At 43.5% G+C, this 13,170-nt stretch overlaps 1 protein-coding gene across 1 annotated transcript in view; it reads left to right on the forward strand.

Annotated features, from left to right (window-relative positions):
• RRBP1 (ribosome binding protein 1) overlaps positions 1-13,170 on the forward strand; it is a gene marked incomplete in the record, with an annotated part of 1,023,325 nt that overhangs the window by 388,097 nt on the left and 622,058 nt on the right. The window contains 1 exon segment of the mRNA XM_044056904.1: positions 5,168-5,321. Coding sequence (XP_043912839.1) covers positions 5,168-5,321 — 154 coding nt within the window.

The following is a 13,170-nucleotide window of genomic DNA, read 5'->3' on the forward strand; positions in this document are numbered from 1 at the left end:
CCCAACATTATTTATTAATTATTTTAGTGTATAAAAACAATGCCTACCAACTCAGAAAACCGCTTTTGTCAAAATGTGACCTACAAAGGAAGGATGATGCCGCAGCCAAACCCTCACTGAAACCCTCTGCACATGGTCAAACAGGCTGCACATCAGTGATTCTCCATGGGGGCATGGATGCCTTCCCTGACTACGCCTCTTCAGTCTTGGACTACCAGCGAGTAACGGACCGCCAGGTACGCAGGCCCTTACACCCAATACCCACCTCACGTGTTGACTCACTAATGGACAGCCTCCTTCACTGGAGGGGTCCACTTCCACCTCTCTGTCTTCCTTTTCCATTAAGGCCCCATTAAAGGGCCTTACTAAGTCCAAATCAGAGGCCTGTTGTTCAGGGCCCATCCCCCAGGCCATGCCTAAAAAAAAATGCCCAAAAAAGATGAGCTGAGGCTTTAATTACTCATCAGGGGTTCCCCAAGGTTCAGACAGAGACCCCCAGGAGAGGAAGATGAAGATCTCTGAACAGAACTCCATTTTCTCCTCCAGAATCTCAGTGTAGGAACACTCACTGTGACTCCTTATAGAGATTCTGATGAAGAACAGTCCATTCCTCAGTCCACCCCCCAGAGGGTTTTTTTTGGGAAAGCCTTTGGGGATTTTGAGGGATTGGGGGGAACACTTCCGTTGGGAAGGCCAGGACTTTCTGAATCAGAAAAGGCTTGATTCTTCTGACCTCTATGCACCTCCTGCTATACCTCTCCTCCTGGATGTTTACTACTTGATGTGTCTTACTCTTGTCTCATGATCAATCCCTGATCCTTGCCTCCTGGTCCTACCAAGGTACCAAGGTACAACCAACTTCTCAAATCTCTTTCATTTCCCTTTCAAAAACCCTTTCCTCAAATCCTGCTTAACCATTTCTCAAAGCCACAGAATCCACTACCTTCCAACAGCCTTAAAGAACTAGAATCCAGGGGGAAAAAGAGTATACCAAAGCCACACTAACCAGGTATACAAAATAAATTATGCTTTTCATATGCTTAAATATCATTAGTTTCATGTTATCAAATTCAGCAAACCATGTTATCACAATTTGAAATAATTGTCTCAGGAATTGCAAGCAATGATGGAAGGAATTGCACAAATGATGCATAGTGCAAGCACTGGTGAGTGAGCACACCTTAGCATGAGTTACTGATGTAGACGAGATCAGCTAGGGAGCTGGCATTTAGCTGATCAGTCATTAAGTAGTATAAAAGCCTACAGCTTGAGCTGCTCCTTGTTAAAGCTAAACTACTAGATGCTCCTTTGAAAAGTACTAATGTTGAGGAAACTAAGCTAAAAAGGAGATAACTGGCTAAATGGAAGAAAAAAGCTAAATCCAATCAAAAGGTCTTTCCTTTTCTACAGGTACAACCTTTTCGTTTAACAGAGTGGCCTTCTAAAAGACCCAAAGAGGTCCAAAGAGGTGAGGACACCAAAGAGGATCAAGGAGGCCAGAGGCAAACTCAAGGACAATCACCAAATCATATAAGGAGGCAGACAATGGCAATACAATACAGGAAGCAAAACCAAGAGGCAGTAAACCAATACAGGCCCTCCTTAGCTTCCTCCTGGGAGGAAAGCTGGCATTAGGGGACAGAAACTGGCATATTATCACAACAGACAAATTATTCCTGGACATTATAAACAGAGGCTACAGATTTCATTTTCACACTGTATCCAAATTTACACAATGCCAAATTGAGAGGACAGCCAAAAATAGAGGACAATCAAATTCAAAAAGCAATTCAATGGTAGAAGGACAAAAACCAATTTCAGTAGCAATGGACATGGCTATTCATCAAGGGTAAGGTCTCACGAGGAACAAGTACCAACTTTAGGAACCGACTGGACTGGTGCCCCACAAGGAACATTCTGGAGACATCAAAATTCCTACATTGCAAATTATAGCAGCTTCTTTCAGCATGGGCTTCTTCAAGATGCTCACATTATTGGTTGGCTGGTAACATTGGACCTCAAGAAGGCTGGTAAGCAACATCAAGAGGCATATTTCTTGCAGATAATCAGACAATTTCTCAATTTCTACCTCCTTCTTCTTTATATTTCATCATTGCATCAATTCTCTGCATTGCCCACTGGCTTAAGGCCTGTCATCCACTTCGCCTACTGAATATTTCGGCATCGTTATTTCTACTGCAGACTTCAAAGGGATCCAAAGCAGGAGCTTTTTGGACATCTGCTTTGGGCATACTTAGGACAGCAAGCACACATACACAATCAACTTCAGAAATCCAGGAACGGTTGCTGATATAAGAGAAATACAATCAAACAAGAAATCAGGGACACAAACACCCCAGAAAATACTTTGACGGAAAACAAGGGCAACAAAAACACTCTAACAATATTACTACTTAAAAATACCAGCAAATTGCAAAGGAAAAACTTGCAGGAAAATCCTGCAGGCTCTGGGAGGCATGGCATCTTAATCCATGTGCAAAGTTGCATATGAGCATCTTGTGTTCTTTTAAAACCATGTGCCCTCACACATATAGGAATGGTGTGGGTAATACCAATAATTCCCCTTAACACAAATTCAATGAATAACCCAAGCCAAGCAAAGCAAGCAAACAAAATTGGCATGGTGCATGTCAAGCAAATCAAGCTCATCACACAGGTCTCCCCATTCTGCAAGCCTCAAGGTCATCACATGCAGGGAAGGTCAGGTCAGGGCAATGCAAAGGAAAAAACATGACCTTCAGGGCAAAGCAAGCAAAATGTCCCAAAGGGAATGCAATTACCACCTTCAAGACCTCCTGCATCAAAGAGTGATAAATGCAGAATACACCACAAAGGACCTGTACAACAACACATAAACACATGAGGAGTGCAGACAACACCACAGATGAACAATACTTTGGAAAACAAGGAGGAACATGTGCAGAACTTGGGCATGACACTTTGGAACTTAGCTTGAACATTGCAAATCGAACTTCAAGAGAAGTAACAAATCCAAGTGGAAAACACGTAGTGCAGACTCAGGCCAGAGAAATCCCTCAGGGCACTTGCAAGATCATCCCTCATCCTCAGGTCCCAACAAAGATAATCAATTGAAAAAGGCCAGGAATCATTTCTCTTAAGCCTGGGCAGGGAGGGTGGACTTGAAATTCCCTGGACAAGGACCTTTCATCCAAAAGGCCTTCAGGCCTCTTTTCTGCCCAAGGTGCTCCAGGCATGGAGAGCCCAAGACTTTCCCCACCTCTGCTTTGTCCCACTTCCCAAGAGACAGCTGAAAGCAAGATACTGAGAACCGAAGATATTGCTCTAATGCTGGCCTCTACCTCAGCACTGGTACCCACTCTACCAGCCTATGCCAAACTCTCTCTGCAGCTGCAACAAAAAACCTCTTCTGCTGACTCAGCAAAACTACAAAACTCTTCAACTATTCCTTCCCACATTCAGAATCTAAGTGGCATGGATTCTGGTGGGGCACCTGGACAGACATCATTCTGCAAAGAGAAAATGGGCCGTCATTCTGCTTAACGGTAGAAAAAGGCCAGAAGTTTGCTCACTAGAAACAGTAGAAAACTGAAATGGCTGCGGTTTCTACAATGAGAAAAAGAGCTGGACCTAGAAACTGAATTCATTTTCCTCAGTTTTCATCCATCCAAGCCAGCTGCATTTCTCCATTTTTTCATTTTCCACCATTCTCTCATCTCACAACCAGACAGACACCAATTCAACGGATCCGAAATTAAGATCTCCATTGCAACAAACAGACAGTTCCTTTGAAATTACACGAACCTTGGACCAATTTAGCTGCCTCTCAGTTGCAGCCTGGGATCTTACTACCATTTGCCTCCTTGTCCCTTTGACAGCAGCCCCTCCTCGGATTTGCTCCCATTCTCCTGGAAAACAGCTACAAGCCTGGCCCATTACCTCAGCCCTTTCATCATTGGACCTGGTAATTTATCCAGCAAGGCAGCCCTCCAATCCAGGTAATCCTCTAAGGTGGACCTTGAACCAGGTCAACATTTATGCACAAAGAGTGGTATCAGGGTAGCTTTAAACCACTCTTCAAAACAAAGAGGGAAGTTCTAGCCAGAACAAACAGACATCCTTAGAACAGCTACTTTCAACTGGACAGTTCAAAACCTTGTAGGAGCTCCTACAACTTTTGTGTCACCTATTTTATGGCTCGAACACTGCCACTGACAGACAGCCACACTCCTATCAGGCTGCATACGATTTTGTTCACAGGACCATCTTCCAAATCCACCCCCTACGTATCAGATCCTGGGAGTTCGGGGCCACACCTACCCACGCAGCCTTCCTCAGGAGTTCCTACCAAAAAGATATTTTGCAGCATGCCTTGCAGGAGTTCTGTGCATACCTGTTCTCCCTGTGCCCAGAGCAGGGCTTTGGGCAACTGTGTGTTGCCTGACATATGTGTTGCTCATTCCAACTGAAAGTATGCAGTTCCACACAAAATGTACCCGCTGGTGCTGTAGGACATTGATTCAGGCCTACAGCTTGATTGATGGTAGTATGTACCTATGACTATAGTACAGTTTTGTAAAGCACCACTTAAATGTACATGTTTTACATGCTTACCCTCCTTTTTTCAGTTTTCCTCCTGGTGGCCCTCTTGGTAATGGATATGTGGCTAATACCTATATATACAACCTAATTTAGGTTATCCTCCTATTGTGTGCTTGAATATATATGCATATATTTATATATATAATATTGCTTTAATGACATCTTATATGAAGAAAGATATATATATACTTATATTCTGGGGAGACTTAGATCATGCGTCGGCAAGAACTGACGAATGGCTGGAAGCTGGCCGTGTCGGGAATACCAAAGATGGAATTCGTCGATCGAGAAGGACAACATTTGACGAGGACCCATTTTCTATGATGGGTCTGCCCAGTCACCCCATTCCATCTTTGACTTGCATAAGTTAGTAGTTGTAAGCATCTGCAGTAACTTGGTAAATCCTTTAATCTTCTTATAGAGCTCTCTAAGCTGCTGTGCTTTAGTGTTTGGTTAAATTGTCTAGTGAGCCTGAACTCTTCATGCCGTTTTCTTTTTTCATGTGATAGTGTCATGTTAGCTGCACAGTGTTATGCCTAGTACTTACATCTGTCACAATTCACAGGCAAAATGCTGAGATGGCTAAACTGCGTCAAGATTGTAGCAGACTTACTAAAGAACTGAATGAGAAATCTGAATTGCAGCAGCAAGACGAAGAACAGAAAAGGATTCTTGAGGAAAAAGTTGCTGCTTACGAAACGCAGATCAGCCAGCTTCAGGTATGCTCCTGAAACCTTATTGCATCCTTACTGAATCAGATGGAAAGCTCATTTTAGTAGTCATTTTAGTGAGTTATTGTGTTTTCATGTCAGAAATTTAAAATTAGCCCTGTGTTTTACCCAAATTTCATGCTTCTCATTCTGGGTAGTAATCTGTTTGCAGGTTCAGTACAGGTTGCAAAAAACGTAATGTGTCAGTTTAAGTACCTGTTTATTCATTGACGTTGCTGGTAGCATTGATGTTTGAAGGTAATAAGCTCTTTAACGATTTCCTGTTCTGCAGGTTAGAATGATAAAATGATTATTTCCTGTCTGTTTAGACAACATCACATCTGGAGTACTGTACTAAGTTTAATGATTAAAATGAGGTGCACCATGCTCTACAGATTTTGTGATGGAGTGCAGCTCTGAGGAAATCATGTGCCTAATTCTCCTGATGAGCTTGGAAAAACAACATGCAGACTTTCCTTTTTTTTAAGGTCCCGTCCTTCCCCAGTTTTTAAACATTTGAATGTTGCTCAACACCTTAAGGTCTGCATAATCTGCTTAAATTTTTCTAAAATAGATTAGTAGTAGTTTAAATTGCTTGACAGCCACTAAAACACTAATGGAGCTGTTTTGCTTTACTGAAGCAGCTATATGAAGCTTAATTGCACTGGAATGATTTTCCAAGAAGGGCTAAAGAATGCATGACTGCAGTGAACTGCAGCAGTTGGTGTCTTGAATTTTTAGTAAATTCATTTCACTCTGTATTTCTTAACTTACATGACAACTTAGGAGACATTGGAAACAGTCCTGTTTGCAGTCTTGTATTTTCTAGGCAAATTGTTGATGGTTGTTGATGTGAAGCTTGAAGATGACCACCTTGGTTATTCCTTGCCTTGGTTTACTGGAACGCAGGTTGCGAGTACTACATTTCTTCAGCTGTTAAACTAGTTTCTGTAGTGTAAAATAAATGAAATGTGCCACGTTTGTTCTTTCCCTGTTGCCACATTTATTGAACATTTTTGTCTCCTTTGTAGTGTGTGATATTCTGTCCTTGTGCCGTAAAACTCTTCTTGTGGGCAGATTTCTGCAGGAAATCTTAAGAGTTAAATTACTTTGGGCTGTTGTGTCTGATGTTCTTCGTGTTTCATTGTTGCGGTCATTACATTTGGGTAATCTGCTTGCAGGTTGCCATCAGTCGGCCTGATTAACAAAGTCTTGGGTCCTGCATCGGTTGCTGTCCCTTCTTCCATGACATCAGGTCGTCAGGGCTATAAAACATGCAGCCGACACCATTACATCAGTCTTTCTTGCCATGCAGTGCCTGAAGGAGTAGCAGTTCGCAAGTGCCGGTCGGCCGACTCCTGAAAGTTTCATTTTCAAGTTTCAGAACCGAAGTCTTCAACTAAAAGCGAAGTACCCCATTGGGGAACCTTTTTCTTGCTCCTTACCGATGTCAGTAAAAGTTAATAATTGCATTACTTGTGGAAAGCAAATACCTCATAAAGATTTTCATTCGTACTGTATTCCTTGCCTGGGCCGTGACCATGACGTACCTTGCTGTCGGTTTTGTGCTTTATTTAATCGGCGCACTGTCCATTGTCAGTATATTTTTGCCTCTAAATATTTCGGTTCTTGGTTTAATTATCCAGAAATGTCGGTTAGCCATCCAACTACTGGGATTCTGAAAAAACCCAAATGTAATGACTGCAACAGTGAATACACTCGAACATCTACATTTATGGTAAGTGTACACAACTGTACTTTTTGAGCAGTGGGATGGAGTTTAATGCTTTAATGTTGTATCTAACTGTAGCTGCACAGGGCCTTTGTGGGGAATTGACTAGGCTTGAAATGGCCTAAAAGGACAGCTAGTTTAGCACTTACTTCTCATCGTTCTCATGTGCTTTGTTGCCATGCATTATAGTTTCCTCCTTCATCCTAAACAATTGCCATAGATGAACTGCCAATTTAGTATGTTGCCATATAGTTGCTGTGTGTCATCCTGCAAAGGGCTAACACCATACTTAACATTAGATCTGATGATATCATTTTCATTCACCCCTCAGTGTATGGGTCTTGGATCCAACTCGGCCAATCTGTTCAGATTCTTGGATCAGACTATTCATATGTTCATAGGTGTTTACTAGGCTAATGACCACAAGTGCTTTTTTAAGCCTAGCCATGCATTCCAAATCTCTGACAAGTACTGATACCCTTGATAAGTGTAAGCCTGGGCCTGGGAGATGAATCATTTACAGGTTGCCTGTGTCCATTAGAGATACAGGTGCCAAACCAGGGATGGATTTCCGGTTCCGTATCCAGTTGTCCAAGTTGCACTTGAATTGAGTTAGAGAGAAACTGTGCTTCACATGGATGGGTAGCCTTTTCCGTAGACGCAGTAGTCTCTGGGATACATGCCTATCTCTCCAGCAAGTCCTGTTTGTATCACAGGCGTTTAAGTCTTTAGAACTGGTAATTCTGGTGTTTGTTTTGTGGATATGCAGGAGGTCCATCAGAGTGGGGTCTGACAGTGCCCCGTATGCCAGGCATAGATTTTCCCTCAAAAGCCTGTAGGAGACAGAATATAGGGATAGGGCCTTGAGGCAGTCTGCATAGCACATTTTACTTGCACCCTATATTATTTTAGTGAGAAAACATCTGTGGATATTCCAATTGTTGGATATGCCTGGTAAGGTACATACAAAAGGGGGCATGAAACTCCATGATAGGTCGGATGAATGCCAAATACAGTGGAACAATGACTTTCTTGGACTTGGATGCCATACCTTTGTTTATAAGTTTCGCAGCATAGAATGATTTCCTCACCACTGTAGACAGGTGATGGTCAAATGCTAGATTACTATCTGTGTGTGTCCCCAAGTCCCTGACTACTGGGTGAGCTTTAAGGGGTGTGTTGTTAATATGATAGTTACCAGGGAAGATACTATTATGCATTTCTTGGCATTTAGGTTTAGTCCATGGCTCTAACACCAGTTGTTTGTATCAGCCCCTCCTGGAGAACATTTGTGTCATTGTGAGATTCATTGACAGCTCCTAATTTCTAATCATCTGCAAATGTAGTCAGCTAGATACCACTGACATTAGCCTCGACTACTGGAAAGTAAATGCCAAAAAGGAGTGGTCCAAGGACTGATCCCTGAGGGACTCCACTTGTGACTGGCCTCTTTGTAGAGGTAGAATCCCCAAGTCTAACTTCCTGGGTCCTGTCTGTGAGCCACTTGGCTATCCACTGGACGACATATGGGTTTGTACCTAACATCTTAAGTTTGTCAACAATGCCCGAGTGGAGTATTGTGTCAAATGCCTTGGCCAGGTCAAGGTGGGCAGTTTGAACGATTTTGTCCTCATCCATTGCTTTGGTGACCTTGTCAAATAAGTCCACCAAGTTGAGTAGGCATGATCTACCCTTGAAACCAAACTGAGTTGGGTTCAGTGGGAAGCTTACTTACATCTCTGTTGATCATCTCCATAGTTCTTTCCATGGCTTTGCATATAAGACTAATGAGACTTGTGGATCTGTAGTTTCCAGGGTCTGTAGATGGCTCAACTTTGTGCAGAGGGATGAATGTTGCCTTTCTCCATTCATAAGGCATGGAACCTGTTTGGAGGCTACAGTTAATAGAAATTCCAGAGGCCCTGATAGGCCATGTTTCATGCTATTTAGAAGGCATCCTGGGATATTTTCTGGATCCATTGATGCAGTGTTCTTGGTTTTAGAAAGAGCATTAATGACCTGTTCCGTAATGACAATATGGGGAGTTGCATTCCTGATGGAAGGTTGAGGGGGAGAGAAGAGTAAAGTTGGAGCTGAACTTAAAGAGTTAGGAGGTTTGCTGTGTCTTCTGTCTCAGTATAGGTGGCTCCATTTACAATGAACTCTGCACACACTTGTGTATTGCCTTTGAGGTTGTGGACATAGCTAAATTTTGTTTTGTGGTGGTCCTTGGCTTGGGAGGACAAACTTGCCTCAAATGTTTCTTTGGTAGACTTTATTTGTCCTCTGGGTTGTTTGTTTAGTTTGATGATAGTGCTTTTATCCTGCTAGGTGCTGCACCTCCTAATTTTTGCCATGATTTTCTTCCTCCTGTTATACAGCCTATTGATTTTGTGATTCCACCAAGGTGGCTTGTTTTTTTTGAGTTAATTCTGTACTTCTTCCTGGCGGGTACAGCTGCCTCTATACAGCTATTAACATGCTCGTACAGGGTTTCTGTGAAAAGTTCTGCATAGGCAGCATTGTTTTCAGGGTTTATGGGGATTTGAAATGTTGCCAAGTTCTCACTTAAATAGCAGGAGGTTAGCCTTAGAATAGTTCCTGAATATTCCAGGCTTAGCTGGCGGTCCAGGTTTGTGGAGACCATTTTGTGGTCTGAGCAGGGAAGGCATTATAGTAGGGGATGTGCAGCACTTCCCCATATTAGTGAGGACCAGATCCAGTATGGCTGCACCCCTGGTTGGTATATTGACTATCTGGTCCAGGTAGTTTTTATTTATAAAAAATCTTTGTGCATGTACGTTTGGTGTTGTGTAGGATTCCCAGTTAATAGTGGGGTAATTAAAGACACCTATGAATATGGTATTGGGTTGGATGGTTAGTGCTTCTAATAAGTTTAAACGCATAGTATGGGTTTCCTGGATCATAGAGGGGCACCTATGGCTTTCAAGGAAGTGTGGAAGGCAATGTCCTTCATGGATGCATCTGCAGTCATAACAAATGGGTTGTCCTGTCGTCAGGCAGCCCTTCGGTCGGCCGGATTCCAAAGTCCGGGTCCGGCTTCGGCTGATGTCGCACTTCACCCGATGTCATCTCTGCTGGACTTCGGGTATAAAGGCATCAGCCGACGCCATTTTCCTCAGTCTTTCTTGCCGCGTGGCGCCCGAAGCAGAAGCTGTTCGCAAGTGCCGGTCAGTCAGATCCAGAGATTGCTACTACCGAATACTACTTCGAAGACTTCTAAAAGCTAAGTACCCGTTAGAGTCTTTCTTGCCTCAGCCGATGTCAGAAAAAGTCAATAACTGTTTAACTTGTGGGAAACAAATACCTCATAAAGATTTCCACTCTTACTGTTTGCCTTGCTTAGGCCCAGACCACGACGTAGCAGCCTGTTCGGCCTGTGCTTCCTTCAACCGACGAACGCTTAGGCGTCGGTCGGAGTTTGCTGAACAGTTTTTCGGCTCAGATTTTGCGTACATTATGCCGTCGGATCCTCCGACTACCCAAATTGTTAAAAAACGCAAAGAAAAAGACCGACACTCGCGGTCCGCGGTTTCGGCCGAAACCACGGTTAAGCAAGCCGCGAGTGTCTCTGTTTCGGCCGAAACCGAGAAAACTGGTCAATCTTCAGCCGAATCCATGACTACTACTGAGGCCCCTGCTACCTTATCTGAATCAGCCTCAGAAATTTTGTCTACGCCTGTGGTTCCTACTGATTTATCAGACACCATCCCTTTGGATATCTCTACCCCAGCACGTGGTGCTGCTAGGCCTCCTGCAGCCATGTCTATTAAGGCCTTTGCCAGGGCTAAAGCAGCCAAATCAGCTAAATCAGTGCCTGTTAAACCACCCTCTCTCAGGCCCACTTCTAGTTCACAAATGCTTACTTTGGCAGAAGATTTAATATCCTTAATTAGGGGATCCCAATCTCACCCAGACAGGGCTTCTCAGCCCCCAGACAAGAGACCTAGAGCAGAGCCCCCCGAGCCTGTGTCCTCTGATGATTCTGCGGATGAATCAGACATTACAGACCAACCAGAGGCTCCTTTTTCCAATTATGAAGATTCAGACGCTGAAGAATCCATTCCAGCTGCCTCTCCACCAGAGGAATTCTCCTTTGGGGAAACCTTGCATGCCATGAGAGAACAATTCCAATGGCAGGGACAAGACTTCTCAGATTCTAGAAAAAGGCTTAGGACCTTTCTACATTTACCACAACATAGACCCTTAGCTATACCTCCTGTCCTGTCTGTTCTGGACGATGCATTTAATGATGTCTGCACTGCGCCTGATTCTTTACCTCCAGCCCCTGCCAAACCAGATAGATTTTACAGGGTGCCAGACACTCATCACCACCTTTTCAAGGCCCCACTTGCAGACCCCGAGACTATATCCCAGGGGCCTAAGGCAGTAGCCTCGACCACAGCAAAAAACCCTATTCCCGCTGAAAGGGAATCCAGGTCCTTAGAGAGATGGGGGAAAAAAGTCTACACTTCTGCTACTCTCTCAGCTAGAGCTTTAAACTGCCAGTTTCACATGATCCAATACCAAGAGTTTATGCTTGATCAGTTAATTAAAAAGCTGTCCTCTGATGAATCTATAGATAAGAAATATGTATTAGAAATGGTGAATAACATCCAACAGGTTAGTAACCATTCTTTAAAATGTGGCTATGATGCACTGGAGGCTTCATTTAGATCAGCCATGACTGGCACAGTGATAAGAAGGCATGCATGGTTGAAAGAACAAGTCTTACCGGATCATGTTAAAGCTAAGCTATTGGATGCTCCTATGGATAAGGCTAGTCTATTTGGGGAACCTGCCCAGCAGGTAATGAAGAAAATGGAAGACAAGGCAAAATCTGTGCAAACAGTTAAAGATTTCCTACAGATTCAGCCACCAAGGTTTAGCAGGAACTGGCCTGCTAAAAACTGGTCCTTTCCTGACTCCACAAGATTACAAAGGGGCAGGAACAGGCGGCTCTAGGGCAGAAATCAATCCAGAGGAGGTGCCTACAGAGGACGACAGTGGCAAGGCAATAGCCGAGGCACAGACACAACCACTGCCACTGCAACAGGACAATCACAGTGACTTGGCTCTGACTCCACCTACCAGGGAGCAAATAGCAGCACCATTAGGCAGAAAGTTAGCATTATTCTCGAAAAATTGGCACTATATCACAAAAGACAAGTGGATTTTGCAAACCATAGACCAAGGCTACCGGTTCCACTTCCACACTTTACCAGTAAAAAGAGGAATGCCAAACCTGCCCCCAAATCAAAAAACAGAAGCCCTGCACCAGATAGCGGAATTAATAAAGATGAGAGCTGTGGAAAGAGTGCCAATAACAGAACAGGGCAAAGGATTCTACTCCAGACTCTTCCTAGTACCAAGAAAAGAAAAGCTGGAGACCTATACTCGACCTGTCCATCTTAAACACATACATCATTGTCCCAAAATTCAAAATGCTGACCCTACAGCAACTTCTTCCCATGCTGGGCAAGGAGTGTTGGCTGGTAACTCTAGATCTCAGGGAGGCATACCTGCACGTCCCCATTCGACCAATTTGCAGAAGATACCTCAGATTCCTTGCAGGATCAGAGCATTATCAATTCTCAGCATTGCCTTTTGGCTTATCTACTGCCCAGAGTATTCACAAAATGCCTGGCATCAGTAATCGCTCACTGCAGAGTACAGGAATCCAAATTTATCCATACCTGGATGACTGCCTGTTACAAGCGGACAACAAAAGCAAGCTGACAACAGATTTACAAAGGGTCATTTACTTGCTACAAGCCCTGGGATACACAGTCAATTTACAAAAATCAAGGCTGATGCCATCCCAGACAAGAACTTTTTTGGGCGGAATTGGACACAGTCAAGCAGATGGCATTCCTAACTGCAGAAAAACAAAAAGAGCTCCCTCTTTACTTCTTGGCATTAACAAAGCAGAACAAACTAACAGCAAGAAAAGTTCTACAGGCCTTGGGCTTCATGGCATCATGCATAATCTTGGTCCCACATGCCAGACTGCATATGAGAAAGTTACAGTGGTACCTAAAGAATTTGTGGTCTCAACACAGGCACAGCTTAGAAACAGAAATACCACTAATCCCATGCTTAAAA

This window comes from Protopterus annectens, chromosome 1.part2, assembly GCF_019279795.1.
Source record: "Protopterus annectens isolate FY-2018-M chromosome 1.part2, PAN1.0, whole genome shotgun sequence".
NCBI classification, from domain to species: Eukaryota; Metazoa; Chordata; order Ceratodontiformes; family Protopteridae; genus Protopterus; species Protopterus annectens.